The sequence below is a fragment of the Microcaecilia unicolor genome, chromosome 1 (genome assembly GCF_901765095.1).
Source record: "Microcaecilia unicolor chromosome 1, aMicUni1.1, whole genome shotgun sequence".
NCBI lineage: Eukaryota > Metazoa > Chordata > Amphibia > Gymnophiona > Siphonopidae > Microcaecilia > Microcaecilia unicolor.
In genome coordinates this window covers 327,727,658-327,755,090 of record NC_044031.1, presented here as the reverse complement: position 1 = coordinate 327,755,090, position 27,433 = coordinate 327,727,658, and the positions used below count along the sequence as shown (strand labels likewise).

Sequence of the window (27,433 nt, the reverse complement as noted above, 5' to 3'; positions counted from 1 at the left end):
TAGCCGCTTATATCGGCCGATATACCCGGCTATCTGCTAGCCACTTACTGGGGATACTCAGAAGGGGATAGCTGGTTATCCCCCGTTGAATATCAGCAGATAGTCAGTTAAGTGCTGACTGGTTAAATAGCATCAAATATTGTGGGGAGGGGGGAGGGGAGGGGAGGGTATATGCTTAGTCATCAGCACATGGCTTAAAGCACAGCTTTTTCTAAATCAGCTCCTTAGTGTAGACAGAGGCAAGGACATGCTAGCTGAACCAAATGGGCCTTCTTAGCTCACTTAGCTACATTCATGTACAAGTACTTCAGCAGATATCTACCAAAGGAAGAAAGGAAAAGCAGCTGGGTTGTGGGGAAATAACAGGAAGAGGAGGTGAAAGAGTGAGGTTGAAATAGCTTCCTATTTCAGAACTTGTTATTTTGTCTCACAACCATTTAATGAAAGGACAAAACTGAGAACACAGGTTATCAAAGTCATCTTTCCTGACTGAAAACAAGGTATTATCAGCACCTTTTCAGGTTTATTCTTTCAAACTATACTGTTAAACATAGCAATTACATGCATACTGTTAAAATTAGCTTAATTGTAACATATGAAATTAAGAAGTCAATAAGCAAATAATTAACTGTTTGTTTCTGAAGGTCAACTGATTGTACTGTTGTATATGTGTGTGTTTGCATGTATTAGGGATGGGCAGTAACATATTTTCATTTTGTGTCATTTCCAGGATTGTTCATTTAGGGCCCTGTTTACTAAGGGTGCATTAGCATTTTTAGCGTGCGCTAATTTTAGCGCAGGCTAAAAATGCTAGCGCACCCTTAGTAAACAGGAATATATGGGTGTCTCTAGTGTTTAGAGTGTGTTAAAAATGCTAGCACGCCTTAGGAAACAGAGCCCTTTGTTCATTCTCAGCATGTGTTCATTCTGGGAGCTATGTCCTCGAGAGCACAAATTGCGCACTCCTTTCCTGATAGTGTGTGCATACATGCTCATACATGATGGTTCACACATGCAGAATGGTCCATGCTTGCGTGCAATGTCAGGAAAAGAGTGTGCCCTCTTTGCAAAGTATGTACAATAGACAAACAAAAAATCACAAACTGTTGTATTTTTCTGCTCATTTTCATTTGTTAAAATTTTATTATTTGTTTTTAACATTTTATATGGAACAGCACCAGAATATATTCAACATTTTGAGAGTGTTTGCATTCCAGGGTGAAGTTTAAGATTAGAATCAAAAATTTGGTTAGCTTTACCAGGCATTTCAACAATTTGTTTACAAACTACGAGATGTAAAACCATTACAGATCATAGACCTATTTTATAGAACTCTTTACCAGCTCAGATTAGAATGATCTCCTCATATAGGATGTTTACACAATAATTGAAAACTTGGCTTTTCAGATATATTTGTTGGCTGGATAATTTGGGAAAACATGTATGTGAGTGAGGTAAAATACTATTATTGTAACACATGTATGTATAACTGTAATCCATCTTGAACTGAACGAGCAGAATATAAATGCTTGTGTTAAATTAAATTAAATATGTTGCTGACATTTCCCATGTTGCTGCAAATGACAGCCCATCCCTAGTACATGCATAAGTGTGTATGTGTGGGTGTGTTTGTGTTGGTAATAGGGGTAAGAGCATGTCAGCTTAAGGTCAGTTAAAATGTGCAGAGCAGACTGTTTAAGGTCAATTGAATTCCTCATTAACAAAAAAATTAGAATCCCCCTCCCCAGGGATAGCTGCCATCAGAATGTTAGGTAAAAATCTAACTTCTGGTATAAAGTTGTCTTTGAGAAAAAAAAAAGCTTGTCTTTAGCTATCAACTACCAACTGTGTTATATGTAAGAAATAAGCTCCCGGTAACCTCTGCCTTCAGTTTTCTTGTGTTATATCATTACTCTTCCTCTTACATATGCTCAGCAGACATCTGACTTATAACCCGAATACTGAAAAAGTATGTTATCATGAAATTTTAAAGTCATCATACATGAACTATCAGCTGTATTGATGCTGGCATTTTCTCTTTACTAACAACTAGATTGCCGGAAGTGCTGATTTTAACTGACATTTTTAGTTTTTAATTAAAATGACATTATCTTTTAGGGAGTTTTTAACTTTTATAAATCACCAGGAGATTTGTCGTGCCAATAAAGCCTTCCATAGCACAACCAACAACCAAATAATTACCAGAGAATAAATTCTCTACCTTGCCCTAGGGACTCCTGAGACCAGTCTTTAATCAGATTTTGCCATTTAAGTTTGTTTAAACTGGAACAAATGGAAGACCTAGAGGTCCTCAAGCAGCATCACTGCTTAATGAAAAGCAACTAAAAATGGACTGTAAATTACCAGATGATCCATGCATCACACAGTAACTCGTGCTCTAACATGTTTAAATTGACCATTGAACACTTTAATACCTACTGCTCAATATTCTGTTGCAATTCATCCAAATTGCTATTTCTGGACATCATCATTTTTATTGACCTATTACAATGTGTTACACCAAGTCAAATATTTTTGTATAATTCTCAAACTACAATGTACTATTAGTGCAAGTTTGCTGTATTATAAATTAGAGCCAAATATGAGATCTGCAGTGCTGTATAACAAATGTGCTTCTTTGAATAAAAGCAGATCTTGTTTCTTGGCAATTGTAAAATCCTCACTATACTTACAGGATTTTTATTTCAGTTTATTTAATTATTTTGAATGCAGTATTAAAACAGTATGACATAGGCTTCAGAATTTGCTGTAGGGAGGACATTTCCACTGTAGTGTCACTGTGGTGCCATAGGAGGAGCTGTTTTCTCACCGTGACATCAGCAGAGTTCCTGTTATTGCAGTACCACAGGAATCAATTGCAAGCACCTTAGAAGCAATTTTATAAACTCATTTTGTGCTTAAAAACGGCTTTTTATAAAATTAGCACCTGCTTAAAGGTATGTTTGCTACAATTAAGCACATACTTGCATACAATTTTAGAGCAGGGGAGAGGTCTGGGTAAAGCGCAGGCTGAGTCACAGTTTTATTCACTACCATTTACACCTGATCCTGAGCAGGCATAAATGTCTGTGGCTTCAATGAAGGCATTATTTCTGCAGGACTTGTGCTAACAATTTATAAAGATAAATAAGTGTCTCTGTATCTTTATAAAATGAGCACCTCTATTACCTCCAAACTTGGATGACCTCTTATAAAATGTGCATGAAAAACCCCAAAACTAAGGGTACTGTCATAAGACACTAGGGGGGAGGGTTAGGTACTTATTTCACCATACCACACATTAGTATAAAACAGTGATTCTCATCAGGGGTAATGAGGACCCAGGAAGTGTGTCACAGGGCAAAGGCTCTGAAGTGGCAGCAGCAGGAAGCATAAGGACAGAAGACACATCCATACAAGCACAAGCAGTCTGCCTTGATTTCTTGAGAGCTGCACTCCTTCCCTCCCCTACATTGCAGCTACAAGTGGTGCTTAATATTGTAATACCCCATGATATGGGTATTACTAGAGCCTACAGTGGTAGATTTTTTCCAGAGACCCTGGGGGAAGTCAGTCCCTGCCAGGTTGCTGGAGAGAGAGTTTGGGAGGCCTGTCCAGGGGAGGGGTTGGCAGAGAAGTTGAAGAGAGAAAGTGGCTTCCTGTAGTGAGTGATGGCAGGGGTGGAGTTGGAAAATAATAAAAAGGATTTAAGTGAGGTCTTTGGTTGCCTGTACCCACACCAGGACTCTTGGGAGAATTCAGGGATCCTGGAGTGAAAGAAATAAATACAGGCTGAGTAAAGGAGCAGTTGCTACCCCTATAAGTGGCAACTGAGCAGGAGACAGAGCTTCAGGTGGATTATTATTATTAGCATTTGTATAGCGCTACCAGACGCATGCAGCGCTGAACACCTGATACAAAGAGACAGTCCCTGCTCAAAAGAGCTTACAATCTAAGTAATACAGACAAACAAGACAGTTACGGGTGATGGAAGTAATGGGTGAGAAGGGAGGAAGGGACAAGGGGAGGGCAATTGTGGCTAGGAGCTAAAAGCAGCAGTGAAAAGGTGGGTTTTCAGCATAGATTTGAAAACAGGTAGAGATGGAGCTAGACGTATAGGTCCAGGAAGTCTATTCCAGGCATAAGGTGCCGCGAGAGAAAAGGAGCGAAGCCTGGAGTTAGCAGTGGAGGAGAAGGAGGACGACAAAAGAGATTTGTCAAGCGAGCGGAGGTTCACGGGGAGGAATGTAGGGAGAGATGAGAACAGAAAGGTAATGGGGGGCTGCAGAGTGGATGCATTTAAAGGTCAGTATGAGAAGTTTAAACTGAATGCGGAAGCAGACAGGGAGCTAGTGAAGTGACTTGAGGAGTGGGCTAGTATGGGTATAACGATTCTGGCGGAAAACAAGTCGTGCCGCAGAATTTTGGACAGATTGGAGAGGAGAGAGATGGCTGAGTGGAAGACCAGTGAGAAGTAAATTGCAATAGTCCAAGCGAGAGGCGACAAGGGTGTGGATAAGGGTTCTGGCAGCATATTCAGAAAGGAAGGGGCGAATTTTGCTAATATTGTAGATAAAGAAGCGACAGGTTTTGGCGATCTGTTGAATATGGGCAGAGAAGGAGAGAGAGGAATCAAAGATGGCTGCAAGGTTACGAGCTGAGGAGACAGGGAGGATGTGAGTGCCATTAACAGAGATAGAGAAAGGGGGAAGAGGGGAGGTGGGTTTAGGGGGAAAAATGAGAAGTTCAGTTTTGGTCATGTCAGTGGCCTAGCCAGACAGCCGGTTTTGGGTGGGCCTGAGCCCAAAGTGGGTGGGCACAAAATTTTCTCTGCTCCGCCCTACCTCCTCCTCAAAATATAAATACTTTAGCTAATGAGGATCCTCAAGCTCAGTCAGCTGAAGACTTTCTCTGAAGGTGGCCAGAACTCTCTTTTACCAAGCTTAGCAGGCAGCAGCAATGACCCTAAGCCACTGATGCCAGCACCCCACACATGCTTAGCTGTCGATGGCTCAAGGATGCTGTTGCCAGAGCTTGGTAGAAGGGAGTTCTGGCCGCCTTTGGAGGAGGTCCTTAGCTGGGGATGACTGGGAATCCTCACCAGCTATACAGCAAGGGTTAGGACTGTTAGACCTACTTGGCCCAGGTCAGAAAATAAAGGAGGGTTCCCCTCCCCAATTCCCTCTCCTCTTTGCCTCCCCTCCAATCTCCCACCTGCCATTACTATCATACCAACAGACCCTCACCAAATACAGAACAAGGGATCACAAATTAGAAATAAAAATATTTAGACAAAAATTGAAAGGGAACCCTAAGAAGTTAAACATAGCATTACTGCAACACTGGAGACATAAAACAGAGATGCATTTCCTTTTCTACAGAACACAATAGAAAGACATTTGCTATGCACATTTCCAAACGCTAACATATTCCATTTAAAACATTCAAAATAAAATGTTTTTTTCTACCTTTGTTGTCTGGACGTTTTATTTTTCCATCTTGCTGGTTCCAATTTCTGTTTTCTGCTTTCCTCTCTGTCATCTGCTAATTCTTCTTCAAGCGGCTGCAGTCCATTTGTCTTTTCTCCTCTCTCCTGTCTTTTCTCTTACTATTCCTGCCTCTGACATATTGATCATTCCTTTTTAGCTCTTTTCTGCCTCTCTCTCACCCTTCTTTGTCTCCTTTTTACTTTTCAACTACCCAGTGATTTTTTTGTAGAAAAAAAGGTGCCGGTACTCATTGTGGGCGGGGTCACCACACATGGCACCGCCCCTATTATAGCCACACCCACATTAGTCACACCCCTTATACCAGCCATGGCGCATATAAACAGACATCATTGAAAATATTATACTAGTATAGGAGAAAAAATAATTTGATTTTTTTTCATTATAAATAATTTCTGTAAGCTGTTACAGCTCCAGTATACCCAGTGCAAAATAAGACAAATTCCAAACACTAAAATGAAAATAAAATGATTTTTTCTACCTTTGTTGTCTGGTGACTTTGTTTTTCTATCCATATTGGTCCCAGTCTCTGATTCTGCTGCTATCTGTTCTCTTAACTCCATTTCCAGGGCTTCCTTTCCATTTATTTCTTTATTTTCCTCCTTTCTTCTTCTTTTGTTGCCCTGCATCCATAAGTAAAAGCTGGGTCCTCCTCCATGGAATTGACTGGAGGAGGTATAACATGAATCCAGCTTTTGCCTATTTTCTCCATCCATGTGCAGTTTTTCTCCTCTTCCCTTTCCCTCATCTCCATCCATGTGCATCTTCTTTTTTCTTTCCTCCCCTCTATTCATGTCCAGCACTTCTCCTCTCTCCTCCCATCCATCCATGTCCAGCATTTCTCATCTCTCTTCCCTCCTCTGTATCCATATAAAGCAATAATTCTCTCTCCCCTCTCCTCCATCCAAGTCAGCATTTCTCCTCTCTCCTAGCCAACTCTTCCATCCATCCATGTCCAGCAATTCTCCTCTATCTCCTGCTCTCCTCTCCATCCATCCATTTCTAGCATTTCTCCTCTCTCCCCTCTCATCCATGTCCAGCAATTCTCGCTTCCCTGTCCTCCCCTCCCTGTCCAGCGATTCTCCTCTCTCCCCTCCATGTCCAGCAATTCTCTCTTCCCTGTCCTCCCCTCCCCATCCAGCGATTCACCTCTCTCCCCTCCATGTCCAGCAATTCTCTCTTCCCTGCCCTTCCCATGTCCAGCAATTCTCTCTCCCCTGCCCTTCCCATGTCCAGCAATCCTCTCTCCCTTGCCCTTCCCTCCCATCCCATGTCCAGCAATTCTCTCTCCCCTGCCCTCCCCATGTCCAGCAATTCTCTCTCCCCTGCCCTTCCCTCCCATCCCATGTCCAGCAATTCTCTATCCCTTGCCCTTCCCATGTCCAGCAATTCTCTCTCCCCTGCCCTTCCCTCCCATCCCATGTCCTGCAATTCTCTCTCCCCTGCCCTTCCCATGTCCAGCAATTCTCTCTCCCTTGCCCTTCCCTCCCATCCCATCCCATGTCCAGCAATTCTCTCTCCCCTGCCCTTCCCTCCCATGTCCAGCAATTCTCTCTCCCCTGCCCTTCCCATGTCCAGCAATTCTCTCTCCCTTGCCCTTCCCTCCCATCCCATCCCATGTCCAGCAATTCTCTCTCCCTTGCCCTTCCCTCCCATCCCATCCCATGTCCAGCAATTCTCTCTCCCTTGCCCTTCCCTCCCATCCCATGTCCAGCAATTCTCTCTCCCCTGCCCTTCCCATGTCCAGCAATTCTCGCTCCCTTGCCCTTCCCTCCCATCCCATGTCCAGCAATTCTCTCTCCCCTGCCCTTCCCTCCCATTATTTCCAGCGATTCTCTGCCTCTCCCCTGCCCTCCCATCGACGTGCAGCGATTTTTCCGTCCCTCCCCTGCCCTCACATCTCCCATATCCAGCGATTCTTCATCCCCCAGCGTCCTCCTTCTCTGCCTGCCAGCCAGCGTCGGACGCAGAAGTGAACGGTGCAGGCAGCGATTGGCTGGCAGCGTCGTAGCTTCCCTCTGCAAGTCCCGCCTACAACTTCCTGTTTACGCATAGGCGGGACTTGCAGAGGGAAGCTACGATGCTGCCAGCCAATCGCTGCCTGCACCGTTCGCTTCTGACTCCGACGCTGGCTGGCAGGCAATGAAGGAGGACGCAGGGGGACGAAGAATCGCTGGATATGGGAGAGGTGAGGGCAGGGGAGGGACGGAAAAATCGCTGCACGTCGATGGGAGGGCAGGAGAGAGGCGGAGAATCGCTGGAAATAATGGGAGGGGAGGGGAGGAGGAGAAAAAGGTGCTGGTACGCCGTACCGTTGCGTACCGGCACAAAAAAAGCACTGCAACTACCTATCAAATTTCCATCTTCTTCTTTCACCCACTAGCTCTCCCATTCCCCATCTTACTCCTTCCCATTCCTACTTTCTCTTTTATCTTTAATCTACTCCCCATTACCATATTTCTACCCTCTGTAATCACTATCTCTCATTCATGTCCTTCCCCCCCCCTCCTCCCCCTCTTGGCCTCTCCCACAGGGTTCCACCATTCCCATCGTCTTCCTCCACCCTTCTAACCAGCATCTGATCGCCTCCCCACCCCACCCTGGTAGCCTTATATTTTCCTGCCCCTTCTCTCTTCATTCCTGTCCTCTCCTCCATGGCCCATTTTCCCGCCTCACCACCTACTGTGTACCTCTCCCTCCCTCTCATCCACCCCCATGTCTATCTCCCCCTCTCATTCCCACTGTCCACCATCTCTCTCTCCCTTGTGTTCTGATCCAACATCTCTCTCCCCTTCCAATGCATCTCTCCCTTCCTCCCCTCTACCATCATGTCTAACATTTCTCCCTTCCCTCCAACCCTATGCCCACCATTTCTCCCTCCTCTCCACCCCTATGCTCACCATTTCTCCCCCTCATCACTTATCCCTCTCTATGCAGCATGGTCTCCCTCCCCTCCACCTCATACACAGCCAAAACTTCTCCCTTCCTCACCCCTCCACCCCTTTTCTGCATCTCTCCCTTCTTCCCCGTGCATCTCCCCCTCCCTCCCACCCACCCACCCACCCACCTACCATGCCTCATCTTTCCATCTTCCCTCCCCCCTGTGCCGCATCTTTCTTTCCATCTTCCCTCCCCTGTGCAGCTGCTGTCCCCTGTCTTCCCTCCCCCATACGACATCTTTCCCCCATCATCCCTCCCCCCCCCCCCCCCCCCCCCCGTGCAGCTGCAGCAACTTTCACTTCATCTTCCCTCACCCTCCTTGCAGGCCCGCCCAGCAGCAGTGTTCCTGGACCCGACTGACAGCGATTCCAGTTGCAGGCTCTGCTCGCAGTCGCAGCGATTCCCACACGCTGCTTGCCAGCTGTCGCTCAACAACCTCCTTGCGCTACTAAGCGCTAACCCGGAAGTCTCTCCTCTGCAGAGGAGAGGCTTCCGGGTTAGCGCTTTAGTAGCGCAGGGAGAGTGTTGAGCGGCAGCTGGCAAGCAGCGTGTGGGAATCGCTGCGACTACGAGCGGAGCCTGCAACTGGAATCGCTGTCAGGTACACTGCTACTGGGCGGGCCTGACCCCAAATTGGGTGGGCCCAGGCCCACCCGGGCCCACCCGTGGCTATGCCTCTGGGTCATGTTGAGCTTTAGATGGCGTTGAGACATCCAAGCAGCAATGTCAGACAAGCAGGCTGAGATTTTGTCCTGGATCGAGGTTGAGATTTCAGGGGTGGAGATGTGGATCTGAGAGTCATCAGCGTAAGATGGTACTGGAAGCCATGGGATGAAATCAGGGTACCAAGGGAAGAGGTATAGATGGAGATGATAAGATAAGATAGGATAAGATAAGATAAGGGGAATCCAACCTGGAAGCAGGAACCAGAGCAGGGGAAGCCTGTTCACGGCCAAGGTGCAGCCATGCAAGGTGCATCAGTGGAAGGTCAGTCTAAAGAGTTGGATTGGTATCAGTAGTAACAGGAGCAGTCTTGGGGTTATTACTGGCACAACAGAATGGGTAAAGGACAGAAGCCTGTGAAAATGTGCACAGCCTTGGAATACTCGAAGAGTGAAGTGGAGTGGCTAAGATTATCAAGAACAGTTTTGGATGGACAATGTACATAAAAGAGTTCTGAAGCGCTTACCTGCTGGTTGCAGAAATTCCAGTAAAGTAATTTTTCAATAAAATAAAACTCCTGGAGTGCAGAGTGGTCTTTGGCATAAGAGAAGGGTGTTTGCTCTCAGATTGACAAGGAAGTACCACTAATAAGTTTCTCTTAAGTTCCCAATGGTCTTGGGGAGGGGGGGGGCACTAGGCCACCAGGGCCTCAGTTTTAGAGGGAGGTCCAATGGCAGCCCAGGCTGCCTGACTCTGATGTGCGGGGGTATGGGGGCAGGAACAGAGCCTTAGCCCTGATGGCACCTCTGAGCTGGCTTAGGGTTAAGGCAATATTCCACCCCTAAGATCAGAGCGCTGTGCTCTGATCATAGGAGCGAAATAACACAGATTTCATTTAAATATAATTTAAATGAGCTCTGTGGTGTTCCTGCAATTTCATGCTGGACACCCTTTGATCATGGGTGCTGGGTAAATGTGGGTGCTAGTCTGGCACTAGTGGCCTCTAACACTTGTATTTACTTTTGATCATCTGGACATCAGTTCTTAATGAAAAGAATATACACTGTTTACAGATTAGTTACTTTCATCTTTTTAACCTCAGTATTTAGAGATCACTGTAAGAAGCACCCTGTGATCACTGTGAACATGAATTATGTTAATTGTAAACTTTGTAAACATGGTGATACATGTGTCTGACCTAATGAATCACACCCAAAGACAAATCCTACAAACTGTGCAGTATATGAGAGGAGTTACTTATCATTTCCATCCTTCATTATAGGTTTTGCCAATGGAATCCCTCAGTGCATCTAACACTAGTTTTGCCCTCGATCTCTTTAAAAAACTGAGTGAAGGTAATGCAGGAAAGAACATATTCTTTTCTCCTTGGAGCATATCCACTGCTCTGGCAATGGTTTACCTAGGCACCAAAGGCAATACTGCAACCCAGATGGCACAGGTAGGTAAAGCACTTTCTAAGCCACTCCAGGCCTGGGGATCAAACTCATTGTAATATTGGGTCACTTTGGAAAAAAATGCACTTGAGGCAGGCTGGGCAGGAGGGGTGCATGATCTGGTGCTGCAGCCAACCAGGGGGAAAAGGAAACTAACCATCACGCTTGCTTGTTTTTAAAGTGGAGAATTTGAGAAGGAATGTGAATTGCCCTTTTTTTTTAAAATTTTGTCATAGCTTTGTAGATTTTATTCCTATAAGGTCTTAAAATAGGGTAACCAGCTTTTCTATATTACCTTGATGAATATTTTAAGGCTTTGAAAGGATGATGAGGGAAACATACATCCCTATTTAATTAGACCAGATTTTTTTTATTAATAATAAAATATTCTTTTTTAACATCAAAATCTGACATTGTTCCTTCAAAAGTGGGGACAATTGAACAGCCTATTTTACAATTTCTTCTAGCAGGACAGTGATACCAATCTTTTATGTGGCTGTTACCCCATAATTTCAGCCAAATAAAATTGTGTAACTCCCTGGAGGTAACAGAATAATGATGTACCTATGGAAAGCCTGCTTAGCTCATGACCCCAAAGACAAATTTTGTGACTCCATTTGGGGTCTCAACCCACAGTTTGGGAAACTCTGTAGTAGAAAGTGACATCAGTAGTGGGATGGAACTCACAGAATGTCTGATGCTTAGACTCATGCTGGGAGAATGAAGCTCTTGTAGTGCATGTTTCTCAGTGGCTTTTTTTCTGCTGACACTCTACAACCCTGAGCTCAAACACACTGTTTCTGTTGCACAACAGCAGGTTCTTAATTACTCTGAGATGGAAGAACTGGGGGCAGAGGCCAGATAAAGAACCTCAAAGAGTCAGAAATAGTCCACAGGCATTTACCTAACTTCATCCCATTTTACAATATGATGCTGCTGCCAATGGAATTAACAATATATTTAGGTCATCCTCTAATATTACCCCAGGGTTAGAATAACAATTAAAGGCATATCCTTACAACTGAAACAACCAGAGCTCTTACCTCATGTACCCTTTAGACAAGGATACCAATGGCTCTATACTATTAATACAATCTCTTCATATCCAAGCACACTGAACACTCCCTTTATACACTTTTTTAACCTGAAATCCTCTCCATCCAGGAGTACATAAGCCTAACTGCTCATATGGCTTTCCCTTAATATACTTCTGTTCAATTTTCATCTGTATCACCTCACTATTTCCCAGGGTGCAGGGCCGTGCCAATACAGTAAGTGAGGTAAGCACTGCATGGGGGCACCGACCTCTTCACTTGCAAAATCTTTTACTTGTAGTTCTGATTCTTCTCTCTCCCCTGCCCTTCCCCCTATGCATCAGAAAGTGAAAGCAGCCCAGCAGTGCTGAGGCAGACACCTCTGCTGAAGTCGCTTAAAAATAATACAATGAGTGCTATATATGTCTTTGGTGTGGGAACAACTTCTCATTCGGGGTGAGCTTGAAGTGAACAACATTCAAATTAAAGAGAACAGGTTTGGAGGGAGGTGTGCAAGTGAGACTGGGGAGAAATAAAAAATAAATAGTGTAATTGTTAAAATCTGTAGGTGGTTCAAAGTTTTTGGGGTTTTTTTCTGAGCATCATGTACACCGAGAGGAAGGCATAATGTGTGCATAATTATCAGGTATTCTGGGATAGCTACAGCTAAAAGCCATTTCATTGGCTGATGGTTTCAACAGTAGTTTCAAAGAGGAAAAGCTGGTAAGTGAAAATCTGATTGCTTTATTTTTTAATTTTAAAAGTATTTGCATTAAATCTAATTGCAGAATTCAGGTGCTGGGAGTCTGTACTTGGTTATCATATGCTCAGATTTGTTTAAATCATATGCCAATTAGTCCATTTTTTGGGAGGTTCTCATTTGCATATTTATGGGTAAAAATTGATGGAAATGTTTACAGCCTTAATGTTAGGGCATGGCTTTGATCAAAACTGTGAAATTTGATCCAAAAACGAAGGGTTTATCTAGTGTTTTTGACTAAAAATTCCCATTAGAGTGTCTGTATGTTAATCTGCATTCAAATAGAGCTCTCTGATTGGATGAGCAGCTCCTGTTAGAAATCTGCCCGGGAGCAACTGACGGTTTGGCCGAGAGAGACATGCAGCTGTGAGCTCCGTGTGTGTAAGGGGGGGGGCACCAACTGATAGTCTACAGGGGGGCACCAGAGACCCTAGGCACAGCCCTGCCAGGGTGTAAATGTAATAGTCTGTTGGTCAGGGCCAACCCTGCCACTAGGCAGACTAGTATTCATCTAGGGCAGCGACATCTTGGGGGGGGGGGCAGGGGGCAGCATAGCTGCAGGAGTGCAGCATGCCTTTGTCCTCCTTTACCCTTCCCTTGCTGCCACTGCCACAACTTTCCCTCTTTCCAGGGCTGAAGTGACAAGTGGATTCAGCATCAATGTGTGGTCTTTAATCATAGGCCCACATTTGAGTGCTGCTGAGTACCATCCTCTCTTCCTCTCCCCCCCCCCCCATACCAACACCACCCTGATATGACATCCTGTGTTGAAGGGGGACTGAGATGCAGTGTGCCTGCACTGAATCATTTTCCTTTTGACCCCAGAAGAGGGAAAGTAGTGTCAACAGCATAGGCAGGAGGAAGAAAAGTGGGGAAAAGCTGATGTGGGTACATGGGGTTGAGAAAAGGAGATGTTGGTCACGTGGAGAAGGGAATGCAAGGGGAGATGGTAGACTACCAGGGAGAGGGGTAAGGCCTTGAAATGCCCCTGGGATTTGTGGAGTGCCAGAGTGCACAGCTGAAGTTTCATCTAGAGTCAACCCTACTGTTATTCCATATGAGACATCCCACATAGGATTGATAGAGTAGCCTAATGGCATTTTGGAGGGGAAGAAAAGACAGGTGGCTAGAGCACCAGGCTGATAACCAGGGAAGCCTAATTCAAATCCCATGCTAGTCCTTGTGATCTTGTGTGAGTCACTTAAACTTTCATTATCAACTTAAGGGTCCTTTTTACTAAGGCGCAGTAGGCCTAACACGGACCTACCGCGCGCTAAAAGAGCACCACTGTGGGACGCATTGAGGCATCCCACAATATTTTTCCACTTAGTGTGCACTAATCCAGCACTGGAAAATATTTTTTTTTTTTCAGTGTGGGTGATGTACCCATGGGAGGAGAATAGAAGTGCATGCATTAATCGGGTAGCGTGGGCACATTACAAATTAGCACAGGAGCTTTACCACCTCCGAAATAGGTGGCGGAAAGGGCTCCCATGATAATGGCCATGCACTAACGGAGAAATTAGTTCAAGGTCATTACAAAAAAAATATGGCAAGGCGTCCATTTTACCACCACTCTAAAAGTGGCTCTTGCAAGCAGAAAGCCCAAGCACTGACAACAATGGCAGCCACTTTTTAGCACAGCTTGGTAAAAGGACCCCTTAGACTGTAAGCTCTCCATGGATAAGGAAGGACCTAAATGTAACTCCCCTTGAGCTAGTACAAAAAGAGCTAAGAGCTGTTACCTAAAAACTAGGTTGAGGTATATCTCACTTTTTCTAGTGACGTTGCTTGTGATCTTGAATGTCACTATTTTCTGAGACAGTAAACTACCAATTATACCTGAACATAACTCATGCCTTCTGAAGGAGAAAGTAACTTTCATGAAAAACCGCATTATATGAATCATGCTATATGATATCCTCAGCTTCTTCAGAGCCTATCAAGAAGCTCTGCTCCCAAAGAAACATTTCCCTAGTTTCAACACAGAACTGAAGGAAATACATGTGCACAACAGTTACCAGAAACATGTAGAAGGCATGTTTTATTATACAGAAAGCCTCTTACTCCATCTAAGATTGCACAGAGATATATTTTAGCGTCACACGGCTTTAGGGCGTGTTTGCTGATGATATAATGTGGTTGGGGTTGTGCTTTAAGACTCAGCATGAAATTGATGATTGGGAAGGGAGTAAAATATTTAACTTAGAAATTACTTTGCTGTTTCTTCTACATGGAGGATAGAGAGACGACTGTCCCCCTTCACTCTGATCTAGGGAAATATATACTAATCTGCCCTTATCTCAACTACCAGTACCTAATAAGATTACTAATGTCTTTGGAGTAGAAGTGCATCATACCACAATTTAATTTGTCATACAGCTCCACATAAAAGCAGGTACAAGCTGGAAACACCAGTCAAAACATGTATTGTCAGCATCACTGCATTGTTTTTTAACTTAAGGTGTTCGTTTTAGACTATCTAAAGAAATGAAATAATGAATCCAAATTAAGAACCCAAGCCCTGTTGATCAACTAAAAATAAAACAAAATTCGACATTTTTATAATATTTTCTAGACCTCCAATACATTTTCTGTTTGACCTTTAACTAATGTGAACCATGATTTGTATTCACTTCTACCTAGAAAGCCTTTTCTAAAATGAATCCTGCTAGATCTTCCTGTATGAATTGAACATAGAATGAGTTTGGTTACTGAATATTATCAAAGGATTCATTCACTGTATTTTACTATTATAATGTGAATTCAAAATAGATTATGGCTCCGCCTCAGACTGTGAAATATGCTGAAAATACAGACTATTTTGATCATTTTTATCTATCTGTGAACAACAGCAGCCCTATCAATATGCACACAAAACCTTCTTTGCAAATAGAATTTCAAGCACAAGGTGAAGACATCTGATTGGTTCACAGCTCTTGATAATCCAGATTAATGCATGCACAATTAAAAATAAGGAAAATGTTCCCAGCCTGAGAAACTCAACATCAGTTTACTATCACATCACTACTTTTGTTGGTTATTGATATGATGTTACAAACCCACTAAAGTTACAGCTGTCATGGTACGTTGTCACATAATTGCAATTTAAAATACTGGAATAAAGAGACATCACCTTATCATTTTATTTACAGCATCCTGGGAACAAAAAAGATGACATCATTCATAGTGGGTTCCACACAGTCAGTGATGAAGTCAACAAACCTAACCGTGCTTACATACTTAACACTGCCAACCGCATATACGGTGAAGTGACTTACCCATTTCTTGATGTACGTTGAACTTTTTCATATGCTTTGTCTGTAGAAGAAACTTTACCCATAGAGAAGGTAATTTTATAAGATTATGTTCGCATATAAATGGCAAGCAGGAGAAACCTCTACGTAGACAGTACAATCATAAAAAAGTAAAGGCTGGCCAAAAGACAATCTAACACAGGAGATGATGCTTAAAAGATGCTTTATTTGCCGCTTGGACAGAGGGACCTGACACGGTCTGTGTTTCAGCATATTGAAAATGCCTGCCTCAGGGGTCACGATAGTGTTCAACAAAGAATACTGATCAAACAAAGCAGCCCATAGGCATCCACAGAAGGAATAATGAACACACAGCATTACCCAAAGGAGTCTATTCAATATAATGAAGGGCCAGCTTCTACTTTTTATGATTGTTCACATATAAATAGCATCATACCAAATACTGACCAGCATAAAAGTACAAACCATGGCACAATGGTACATAATTTGCTGGTAGGCGTATACAGGGGTGGAGTTTGGGTGGAACATGTGCATATATAGGACTAAATTCTGTAAATGGTGCCCGAATTTGGGTGGCATAAAAAGAGCACCGAGCACTATTCTATAAATGGTGCACCGAGTTGGGTGCCATTTATAGAGTAGCATGTAGCGCCATGATTCATTCCCAACTTTGGGCGCAAGGATTTACACCAATTGAAACCTGGTGTAAATCCTTGTTCATAAATTAGGTCACCGATCCCTCAAATTCTAAAATACTGCATGCATCTTTAGTGAATGCCTCTGACCTGCCCATGCTCCTCCCATGGCCATGCTCCCTTATCAGTTACACGCTAAAAGATTTACCAGTGCATCTTTATAGTATAGCGTTTAGCAAGATGCACAAGTAAATCCAAATCGTTGCCAATTATCACCAATAATGGATTGTTAGTGCTCAATTATTGGTGCTTATTGGCTTGTTATTCAGTTAAACTGAATGCGCAAATTGAGCACACACCCACATTTGCGTATGCAATTTTGAGTGCCATATATAGAATTTGGGGGATAGATTATAAAATGTTCTAATCTACATACATGGAAAAATAAGTTAATTTCCTGATAATTTTCTTTCCTTTAGCCCCAAAGGATCTGTCCAGACAAATAGGTTGTAACCATCTGCCAGCAGGTGGAGATAGAGAACTGTAATGAGTTGTGCCTCATAAGCTCCTGCATAAAGAAACCAAACCAGTATTCAATAACAAAGCAGTGAAAGAGAGTGACTTGAAGAAACAAACTCTAGCCTCTAGATAGAAAAAGAACTATTGTGCTGATGATCAGAAGCACTGGGCAGGACTGGGCGCTGCAATTTTCCAGGCAGTGCTGATGGAAGAGGAGGGAAGCCACCTCCCTCCTCCAACTGCAGGAAGGGGGTGGGGAAGGGCTGCTAGACCACCAGGTGGGCAGGGAATTACCCTTGGCCCACTGAGCCACCAGGAACATTGGAGGGATGCTATGGGGGTTAGGGGAGGTTGGTGACCCACCGGATTTCCAGCCCCCCTGAACCTGTGTCTGGGGGGGGGGTCAGGGGGACCATTTTGCTTGGTTTGGGTGCGGGTAGTTGGGGTCTGGTGGTCCCATGGACCTCCAGCCCCTGTGTTTGACAGGTCTGGGTATTTGACAGCCTAGACCTGTCAAACAAGTGCAGGAGGATTGTCAAGTGTGGGAGGATTGTGCCTGAGCTTAAATTTGCATGCAATTATCTCTGATCATAGGTGCAGTAAAGCCCCACGCTGTTCCAGTGCTATTTTTAGAGCGCTGTTTGAAACAGCGCAGGGCTTTTGATCATCTGTCCTTATGAAATAAAGGGCAAATAGCAGAACCAGAATAATGCAAACACCTGAAATTACATAGAACCCGGAAAAACCGAAACCATCACAGAAAGACAGGCTCTGGACTGATCTTTTGAGACTAAAGGAAAGAAAATTATCAGGTAATTAATTTTTCTTTCCATTATGTCCCAAGGAATGGGATGTACAAAAGCAATCCTTAAGAGAGGAGGGACTGTGATATCCCTGTATCAAGAACCGTGGCCCCTACGTAAGGATCTGCTCAAGCAGACACATCCAAACAATAATGCTTAACAAAGGGATGAGAAGACCACGTTACTGACCAACAGGATGTGTGTTAAATATTTAATGGAGATGTTAACAGAACAGACCGAACAATTTCCACATGGAAAATATACATATAGAGCGCCTTTCCTAGTTGATTGCTCTGTTGCGAATCTTTGTGGCCTTTTTGTGGATTCCTGGCTGATATACAAAGAAAAGCAAAACAAAAACAACTATTTTTAGAACAAACCCGGGATAGAAGTGGAATAAGACAGAACATCAAGGTATAAGTCTTGCTAACATTCCTAAAATGTAAGTTCTCCATTCTGGTTCTTATACACATTCAGTCAGAGCTAAATATCAAACAACACCATAATCTTTATAGTATGTTTTACAGAAGAAAAGACTATAAGCAGTGTCCAGGGAAGGAGGTTTTTAACTTTTGTCTAGTTTTTTAAAATTGTTGTAGCTGTTCTTATTGTTGCATTATTGGTTTTTTACGGAACACTAAGGGGCCCTTTTACTAAAGTGTGCACTTAACATGCTTTACTGCTGGAAATGAATGCATGCCAAGTGCAAAACTAAAGCAGCCTCTAGTGGTTAAAATGCCTTTTAGCGTATGGTGCTCAGCTTGAAGAAGCCTTTGAGGCAGTGATTCTATAAATTGGCACTTGAATTTAGGTGTTCCAATGCCTTGTGCTTAGCACCAATTCTATAACAGCATCTTGGCGCCAAAATTCCATTATGGAATACTAGGGTTAACTCGCATTGGTGCACTCCTGTTTAAGCATGCTGTTATGCAATGTCAGTGGCAGGCGTAATTTGGAGAGCTTAAGTGCGCCAATTCTTTAAACCATGTGGGGAACTGGGAGACATGCCCATAGCCTTCCCATGCTTCGCTCACATGTATGCCCCCTTGCAGTTAGCATTACCTTACAGAATAGCACCTAGTGTATGTACTGTAGGTGCCTGTCAATTAATGGAGTCTTTGACACACCTCTAGGCACCAGTTTTTACAATTGCCTTTTATGTGCCTCCTCTTTAGGAGGCGGTAAGTGGCCTGCTATCTACACATTAGTCAGTTTGCGCATGTAAGTTCAGTGAGTCAAGTGCCAAACACTCTCCATGTCCATTCTCAACCCATGCCCTTCTCAGTTCCACCCCTTCCAAAAAATGGCCTTAACATTTGACTTACAGTGCACTAACTGTGACATGAATCTACAGTTGTATCGCAATGCATATATTTTCAATATGACATATAATATCATTCTAGTCAATAATAATTCTTTTGTTTTACAGGTGTATTTACAGCTCATTTGGAAGTACTACCAGGTTAATCCACAAGCAGTTAACTTTATTGAGGCTGCAGAAGATGCTAGAAAGGAGATTAATTCTTGGGTGGTAAACCAAACCCAGAGTAAGCAGATCAAATATAAACTTGATTCCATTTCTACCAGCACCACTATCATTCATGTCTTGAAACTCCTTTTTTTTTTTTTTTTTACTAAGCTTGTTTAAAGCTTTCCACACTTTACAATAAATGTCAAAATGTCCTGCCTGCTCTTATATACAAAGCTGTGACTCTATCACCAGGGGCCAGCAGTACCTGTTTTCACCCAGAACCAGTCAGAGCAGGAGTGGAGGGGGACTGCTCCCACCCCGTCCTTCTAGACCACCTGAGTAAGTCCTGGTGGTTTTTGAGAAGTTGGGAAAAGGAGCAGATTTGTGTGAAAGGAGAAACATTGTGAAGGGGCAGGGCTTCATAACACCTTATAGTTTGGACAGGAGAGGCTTTTTGGGTCAGGTGGGGAGGACCTGCTTGGGGGACATGTGTTCAGATGGAGAGCCTGCTTGGAGGGTGGGAGGGTCATATGGTGGAGGCAGGTTTTGACTGGGGAGGAGACTGGTCTGGGGTGGTCCTCTGTGGCAGTGCTGTTGTGTTATCTTGGGCTAGCATCATGGTACACACACTACCTGGCACGGAATGAAATGTGGTGCTTATGCAATAAGTACAGCTCTATGTGGGCACATGTCTTGCATTTACCGCACAGACTTTGCATCTACTGTGCAATAGATATTGTACCTAATGCACAAACTTACCATGCATTACTAAAAATGCCCCTTTAGTTATCTAATCATCACTGGGGCATCCAGATCTGCTCCATTATATGCATTCCCCAGCAATATATTGTGCTATAAGCCGTTTCATAGTTTGCTGCAAAGTTTCGGGTTCACTTGAATGCTTGTGGTCTGTATAATTCACCTGCCATACTAAGCCAGGATAAATTCAGAGAGTGTGACAGAAACCAGCAGAGTTGATGCATATGACTAATTGTGAAGGCAGGTGGCACAGAATTAGTAGTTTATGAAAAGATACTAATAGTACTTTAATCGGTGGGTGGTCTTTAACAGGGATATATCCTGCTCTGCCTGCATAATTATTGTCCTCAGCACAGAAACTCCTGAGTTTTGCTTTGCTTGTGAGTCAGATGGAGGGGGGGGCCCTACCTTGAAAGCCTCTCTGAATATCCCACCCATAAAAACCACCAAAGGTGCTCCACCTGCATGTCTGTGGTTACAATGAAGCTTACCGATGCTGGTTTGTTTTTTTTTAAAAGGTAACATGGCCAGTCAGACTAACACAAACAATGCTGCAGAACTCTGGTGCTTCATTTTCCACCTTACTTCCTGCTTTGTATTAAATCCACTGCCAGGAGCAGCACTGTCTCTCCAGATACCACTTGTTATTCTAGAGGTGTGAGACTGGCCTTTTCCCTTTTACACCAATTAAGTCCTTGGAAGTAAAAATCAGACTTTTCCTTCTCTTTTTTTTTTCTTTGCCCCTTTCAAAGCAAATAAAAATGGGTTTATAATGATGCTTCTGATTCTCATGGGTACATGTTAGATCTGGTAATGAAGGCCTCCTTAATCTCTCCAAAGATAAAATTCAGAATCTGTTGCCTCCGGGTTCCATTAATTCACTCACCAAGCTGGTTCTGGTGAATGCCATCTACTTCAAAGGAAACTGGGAACAGAAATTCCTGGAAGAGAATACACAGGAAAGAACATTTCGACTGAGCAAGGTACGTATACGTGTCCAAACTCTCCGATCACTCCATCACAGGACACATTTATGTTCATGTTTGTGAGATACTCCAAATCAGCCTATCCCAGAGCTATCCACTGTTTATTTAGGGCCCCTTTTACTATGCTGCAGTAAGCATAGTACGTCTAGTAGCGCTTTAGAAATGATAAGTAGTAGTAGTAGTATGCTGCAGTAAGCACTATTGTGTGCTTACCGCAGGTTAAAAACCACTACCGTGGTATTCGCACAGGTGTCCTGCTTTAGTTTTGGCATCTGCATGCACTTCCCATGCTCTAAAAAATACTTTTTATTTTTTTAGCACTGGGGGTGTGTTTGAAGGTGGAGAGTAGGCATGCCCAGCGCTAATCTGTTAATGAAGTTACATCACCGTGTGCTAACAAATTAGCACACAGTTAAAACGTGAGCCCTGTCTAGAAAAGGGTGTAGTTAAGGGCTCACACTCTAATGGGAAAATTAAAATGTGGCCATTACCACAAAAATGGAAAGAGTGGCCATTTTACAGCCACGCTAAAAATAACCTCAGAACGCAGGAAACCCATGCGCTAGTCATAGCACAGGCCACTTTTTAGTGCAGCTTAGTAAAAGGGTCCCCTAATGCAGTTGCATTGACAAGGCTTGCTTTATTAAAAATTCTATCAATCACAAAATCATTAAGATACTCTTTTTTCCTGTCTGCTTTATTAAATTCTTTCCAACCCAATAGATATTGGAAATAAATTATATATAAGGGGATAAGAAGGTTTGTCGGTCTAGTGACAAATAATTCAGTGAAAATTTAACAAACCAGGAAAATATGGTGAAAAGACACATCAAGTTTGAAAATGGGACAGATTCGGACAAGGGGTTCCAGAGAAATAAACTCCCCCGAAAGTAGTCCACTGCATTTCTACACAAAAAATTCCAGGTTCTATAGTATAGAAACTGATACAGTAAAACACAGCAGTCAGCAAGTTGATCCTTTCAAACTGCCTCTCTCTCTTTTTCTCTGCTCTTATAATCAGAGACACAACACACAGAGTCAACACAAACATACACGCACACACACACACAGACATGCATAGAGGAATTAGAAATGATTCCATGAAGATGTTCCACATCCTTACCATACCATGTGCCCCCCCCCCCCATCCTGCCACACCGCTATCCCTAATGAGCTCTCTCTTAGTAATTTAGATATGTATTTTATTTTCTTCGTTGTAAATTCTACTGTGAAACCTCTAACTGAGCCATACAGATTTCTAAATGGTTGTTACTACATGTACTGCCAACTAAAACATGTTACCGTAAGACAGTGGCACCCTATGGTTAAAGTGTAAAAACTACATCCTTTGAAATCTGTTCAGAGTGATATTGTATGGTTTGATATTCTGTCCTGAACAGAGGAAGGAGGTTTTGCCCTCTAAAAGTTAGTTAAACATGTATTGTTAGTCTATTAAAAGGTATCACCTTACTTTCAGTTTTTTGTTTAATTTTATTAACCTATAGAGTGGATTAGTATGGCTACCATACTGTTTTACCCTCAATTAAAAATAAAACTCTATTCTCTGCCTTTGTTGTCTGTCCATTTAATTTGCCTAATCATGTTGGTCCCAGTCAGTGGTTTCTGTTCTCCCCTGTCTTCTCTTTACTTTCTTATCAGGATTTCCTGTCGATTTCTCATTTTTCTCTCTCTTCCTGTCTTCTTCACTTCATCCATCTCCAACATTGATTTTTTTTCCTTTCAGCTTTCTTCTATTTATTTTTCTGTCTTTCTGTCCTCTGAGATTTTATTCATTCTTTCTATCCAGTCTTCCATTTCCCTCTTTTGTCTATCTACAGCTGTCACTTTCCCTCACCCAGCTCTCCCATTCTCCATCCTCTTATTATCCAGTTTCATTACCTCTATCCTCTCTTGCCCCTTCCATCGAGCATATCCTCTCTCCCTCTCTCTCTTTTTCAAGTCTTTCACCTTTTCATCCAGCACCTCCCCTTTCTCCTTCACCTCCTTCCATCCAGCATCTCTCCCCCCTCCATCCAATTTCTCTTCTCTCGCTCCCCCCACCCACCCCAGCACTATCCCTCCCACTTACACCCTTGCCACTGCTGAATTCCAGGTCCAGCAGTAGCAACAACAAAATTAAAAGACATGAAACTACTTCCTCTATACACACTGTTGCTAACTCTACCAATGCCATCCCCTAGCTCCAACACAAGAAATCTACATCAGAGGAAACAGCACCAGCACAGCCAGCAGCAGCACACACAGAGGAAGTAGGCTCATGCCTCCTTTTTTTTTTTTTTCTTGTTTTCGCCTCTGTTGCAGCTGGTCCTGAGCTCTTTCATTAAAACTTGTGGACCATGGGTCAATTTTAGCAGACAATGGAAAAGGTGCCGGTACTCAGTACCCCCAAGCACCCCCTCAAAAAAGGCCCTGAATGTGACGATCATCTTAGCTGGGTACTGCAGGCCGTATTTCATGCCAAGTCTTTCAGACAGGGCCTCATGGCAAGAAACTGCTTTTGTTTAAAGGCTAAAGTCTTGGATAAATCCACCACAATGAGGACCTTATGGATCGCACTGTAGTGATGATTTGTAGTGCTTGGGGTGAACCATCAAACACTAACCAGCTGACAACCCTAAACCTCTGTAGAACATATGGCCTCCATCTTGAATATTCAAAGAATTAAGGAACTTCAATTGAGCAGCAATCCAATTAGGCTGCAATTCAATGTCAAAGAGTATTGTAATGAGTATTGAAAACACAAAAAAAAAAGTTCATAAAAGGATGTGAGTGGCACTCAATCCTTTCTGTCTTGTTCTGGCAGATATCTTTGGCAATACACACCATTTAAACTCTCATTCTCATATGCAGTATGTGATCCAACGATGCTATATATCATAATACTTTTAAGGGCCCTGTTTACTAAGGTGCATTAGTGTTTTTAGCGCACCTACACTTAGCGCACGCGCTAACCATGTAGGCGCCTATAGGGATATTGTAGGCACGTACATGGTTAATGCGGGTACATGGTTAACGCGCGTTAAAAACATTAATGTGCCTATAACACTGCTTAGTAAACAGGGCCCTAAATGTATGCATGCCATTGGTGCCAACATTTCAATATGATTGGGAATGCCAAACAACGCAAATTACCCCCCCCCCTCCCCCATAAACAGTGAAGCTTGGGGTGCACAGCATTCACTAGCACCCACGGACCCGATTCCTATGATGCATGTAATCACTGGTGCAGAGGTACAATCAATGGTGCCACACCTATCTCTGAGCACTCTTGCAAAGTCATGTTTTCAAAAGAATACATCCTAGCAACAACTTTGCCACAACATGCCCTGAAGATGTCAGTCTTAGGGCTCAGCAGCAGTAGGGGAAAAATAAGAGTATTTGCTGGCAATACCAGTTCTTCTGAGATGATCATCTATGCGCTACATTCCTCTACTATGTGTGAAATGTGCTATAGATATGATTAGAAATTGGTGACTATATTAGATGTAGAAACACACTCACTAGCCCTGCAAACAGAAATCAGGGCATGTTTTTACTGCGTGCTGAAAATTCTGTCTCTCCGAATTCACTACAAAACAAGTTATGATTTGTTTTTACAGACTGAAAGTAAACCAGTACAGATGATGTACCAGAGAAGTAAATTTAATATATCATACCTAGAAGAACTATCAACCAAGGTCCTCAAGCTTCCATATGTTAATAAAGAGCTGAGCATGTTTATACTATTACCAGATGACATTAATGATACTTCTACTGGTCTAGAGCAGGTAAAAAAAAAATGCTATATATTATCTCTGTATGGATCCTTGCTAGGACTGTATTTAAGAGGCCCATGGCTATCACACTCACACAAACCCAAAGAGGAGTTTCAAATAGGAGAAGGATTGGTGCTAGCACCCGCATGGGGCCCCCAACAGTAATGACTTCCATATAGGGCCTGAAGGGGGGGGGGTCCAAGAGGTCACTCACCCTTCTGGGCTGGCAATTGAGAGCAACATCTATGGGAGCTGAAGGAAGCATTTCTGAGCTACTGCAGCTGTTTCCACTCCCCTCTAAGAACAAAGACAAAGCAATTGCTAAAACCATTAATATTAAAATATCCAACAGGTTCCAGTTATAACTGGCTTCCTTTGAATAATACATATCTTGATATATCAAATTTTCAATAGACACACAGTTACCATTTAGATGCTCCTGAAGTGGTGCAAAAGGGTCATAACCCTTTAGTGCATCCCTTTGGTATGACACTTTGATAACTGCCTGCCTTCAGATTCTCAATTCCCATTGTCTCACACTAAAGGTGTACTTTCAAGAGAGCATTAAATATCCATATTAGAGTCCATTATGTATTTCCAGGAGAGCATTAACTATGATATCATTATGTACTTTTAAGGAAACATTAAATATGTTAACAATACTTAGGCAGAACTCAATGTCAAGTACAAACTTTTCCATTACATCACTGAACTAGCCTTTTTCATTTTTTCTTTAATTTAACTGTTTTTTTCTTCATTGCCTCAGCTAGAAAGAGAGGTGGCCTATGAAAAAATAGCAGAGTGGACCAGCTCAGACAGGATGGAGGTATCAGAAGTGGAGGTGGAGTTGCCCAGGATTAAGCTTGAAGAGAAATATGACCTCAGAGAAACTCTGAGCCTCATGGGCATGAGCGACGTCTTCAGTCAGGAGAAGGCAGATCTGTCAGGAATATCTACAAGAAATAATTTGTATGTATCAGACGTGTTTCACAAGGCCTATTTGGAAATTAATGAGGAAGGAACAGAGGCTGCAGCTGCAACTGGAGGTGTTCTAGAAATGCGTAAAGGACTAATTCGCTTAAAGTTTGAGGCAGATCACCCTTTCCTTTTCTTTATCAGGCATAACAAAGCCAACACCATCCTCTTTTATGGCCGATTCTGCTCTCCTTAGTTTGGGGAACTTCTCCTTATTATACAACATATAGAGAGATAAATTACTGCTTGATACTAAGAAATTTACTGTGAGCATTACAATTAAATCCTTTGAAAGTTCATGCTTTTATTTAGTATTTTAAAAAAGTAGAATTTGTTGCTAGCAGTCTGGTATAGTATAAAAATTGGTGGTTGATGAAATTGAAAAAGCCTCAACAAGAGTTCATCAGAGGCAATAACAATTCCACTACAGCAAATAAATATGTTATAGCACCCCTAAAGACCACTGTTTCACAACATAAACAAAACACTTAGAATAAGGCTGGTACTGAGCTAGTCTAAATCCACTTAAAGATAACCAGATAATCTTTAAGTAGATTCTTAAAGAGACATCGTAGGCCTGCTTTATCTGTGGCTCAGATATAGAAATATAAAGTAGTTCTGGCAGACTAGGCATCCACCTAGGGCGGCAGAATGGGGGGGGGGGGGCAGTGGCAATGACCCCTTTCAGACCTGTTGCTACTGCCCTCTCTACCCAATCTTGAAAATAGACTGAGCACCACACAGGCTATCGCACTGCTGTCATGCCCTGCCCCCTACAATAAGATGCATGCCTTGTGGGGGGTGGGGAGCATGGCAGTGCTTGATTGTGGGCCTGTGATTTCAGGGCCCATACAGTGCTCAGTCTTTTCTAAGACTGGAGCCAGCTGGAAGGAGGTAGAGCACAGTAGACAGTGGCTGCGAAGTAGAGGCAAAAAGGGGTGGAGATGCTGGACACGGGATGAGGGTAAAGAAAGGGATAGGAAATGCAGGCTACCTGGAGGGAATAAAGGAGAAAGAGAGATGCTGACAACCTGGGGGGGGGGGTGTTAGGGAGGGGAATAGAAGATGCTGGTCTATAGGAGGGAGAAGAGCAGAAGCTGGATCACAGGTTAAGGCCTTAGGCCCCTTCCCCAGGAGGGGCACTGACTGGAGGTTCATCTAGGACAGATGTCATCAATGCAGTCCTTGAGTCACATATAATGAAAGCTGCAAACACTCTGTAATATTCTCTGTTTGTCACTCAGTTGCATTATTGTAATATGGTATATGCAAACATTTTACAAACCAATCTAAAACAAATCCAGACTCTCCACAACATAGCTATATAATTTCTGTGTTGCATTTTGAAAGATGATCATTGTATTCCATTATATATTCAAAAACTTGGCTACCTATCCAATATCATGTTTGTTTCAAAATACTATCTTTAGTGTTTAAAGCACTTTGGTATGACTGTGCAGCTTATCTTGCACCTGCAGTTGTTCCAGTTACATGTAGATGCTCCGTTGGCTGTTTTCATGAACCTCACTTGTTTTTTCCTCCCCGGCTATGGCCATACTGGAGAACTCACATCACTCGGCTTTCTTCTGTTTGGCCCCTGCATTGTGGAATTCACTGCCCCATAGTCTAGAGGTCAGCTTTTAAGTCATTTTTTGAAAACTTTTTCCAGCAGGATTAGAGCTAGTGGTCTGTGACTTCTTCTGTTTATGCAGTATGACTGAATGTAGAGCATGTGTGATTGTTTCCTTTCATAAATGGAGTTCTTTTAAATAGCTTATTAGATATTGTAAACCATTGATATTGTAAACCATTGTGACCTGCATGTCAAATATGGTGGTATATGAATCCTGAATAAAAATAAACATAATTCTCA

General features: G+C 42.9%; 1 protein-coding gene across 2 annotated transcripts; it reads left to right on the top strand.

Moving 5' to 3' along the window:
• The first annotated feature begins 303 nt into the window (after positions 1-303).
• On the top strand, positions 304-27,433 carry LOC115473929 (serpin B10-like). 2 transcript variants are annotated; one of them, XM_030209145.1, is made up of 7 exons: positions 304-521; positions 10,393-10,569; positions 15,514-15,651; positions 19,023-19,140; positions 20,664-20,806; positions 24,430-24,597; positions 25,352-27,433. In XM_030209145.1, exons 2-7 carry the CDS (start codon positions 10,402-10,404, stop codon positions 25,754-25,756), a joined length of 1,140 nt encoding a protein of 379 aa, XP_030065005.1. In that variant the 5' UTR covers positions 304-521; positions 10,393-10,401; the 3' UTR covers positions 25,757-27,433. The 2 variants fall into 2 exon arrangements, with proteins under 2 accessions (XP_030065005.1, XP_030064998.1); XM_030209138.1 differs by having other exon boundaries at positions 307-500.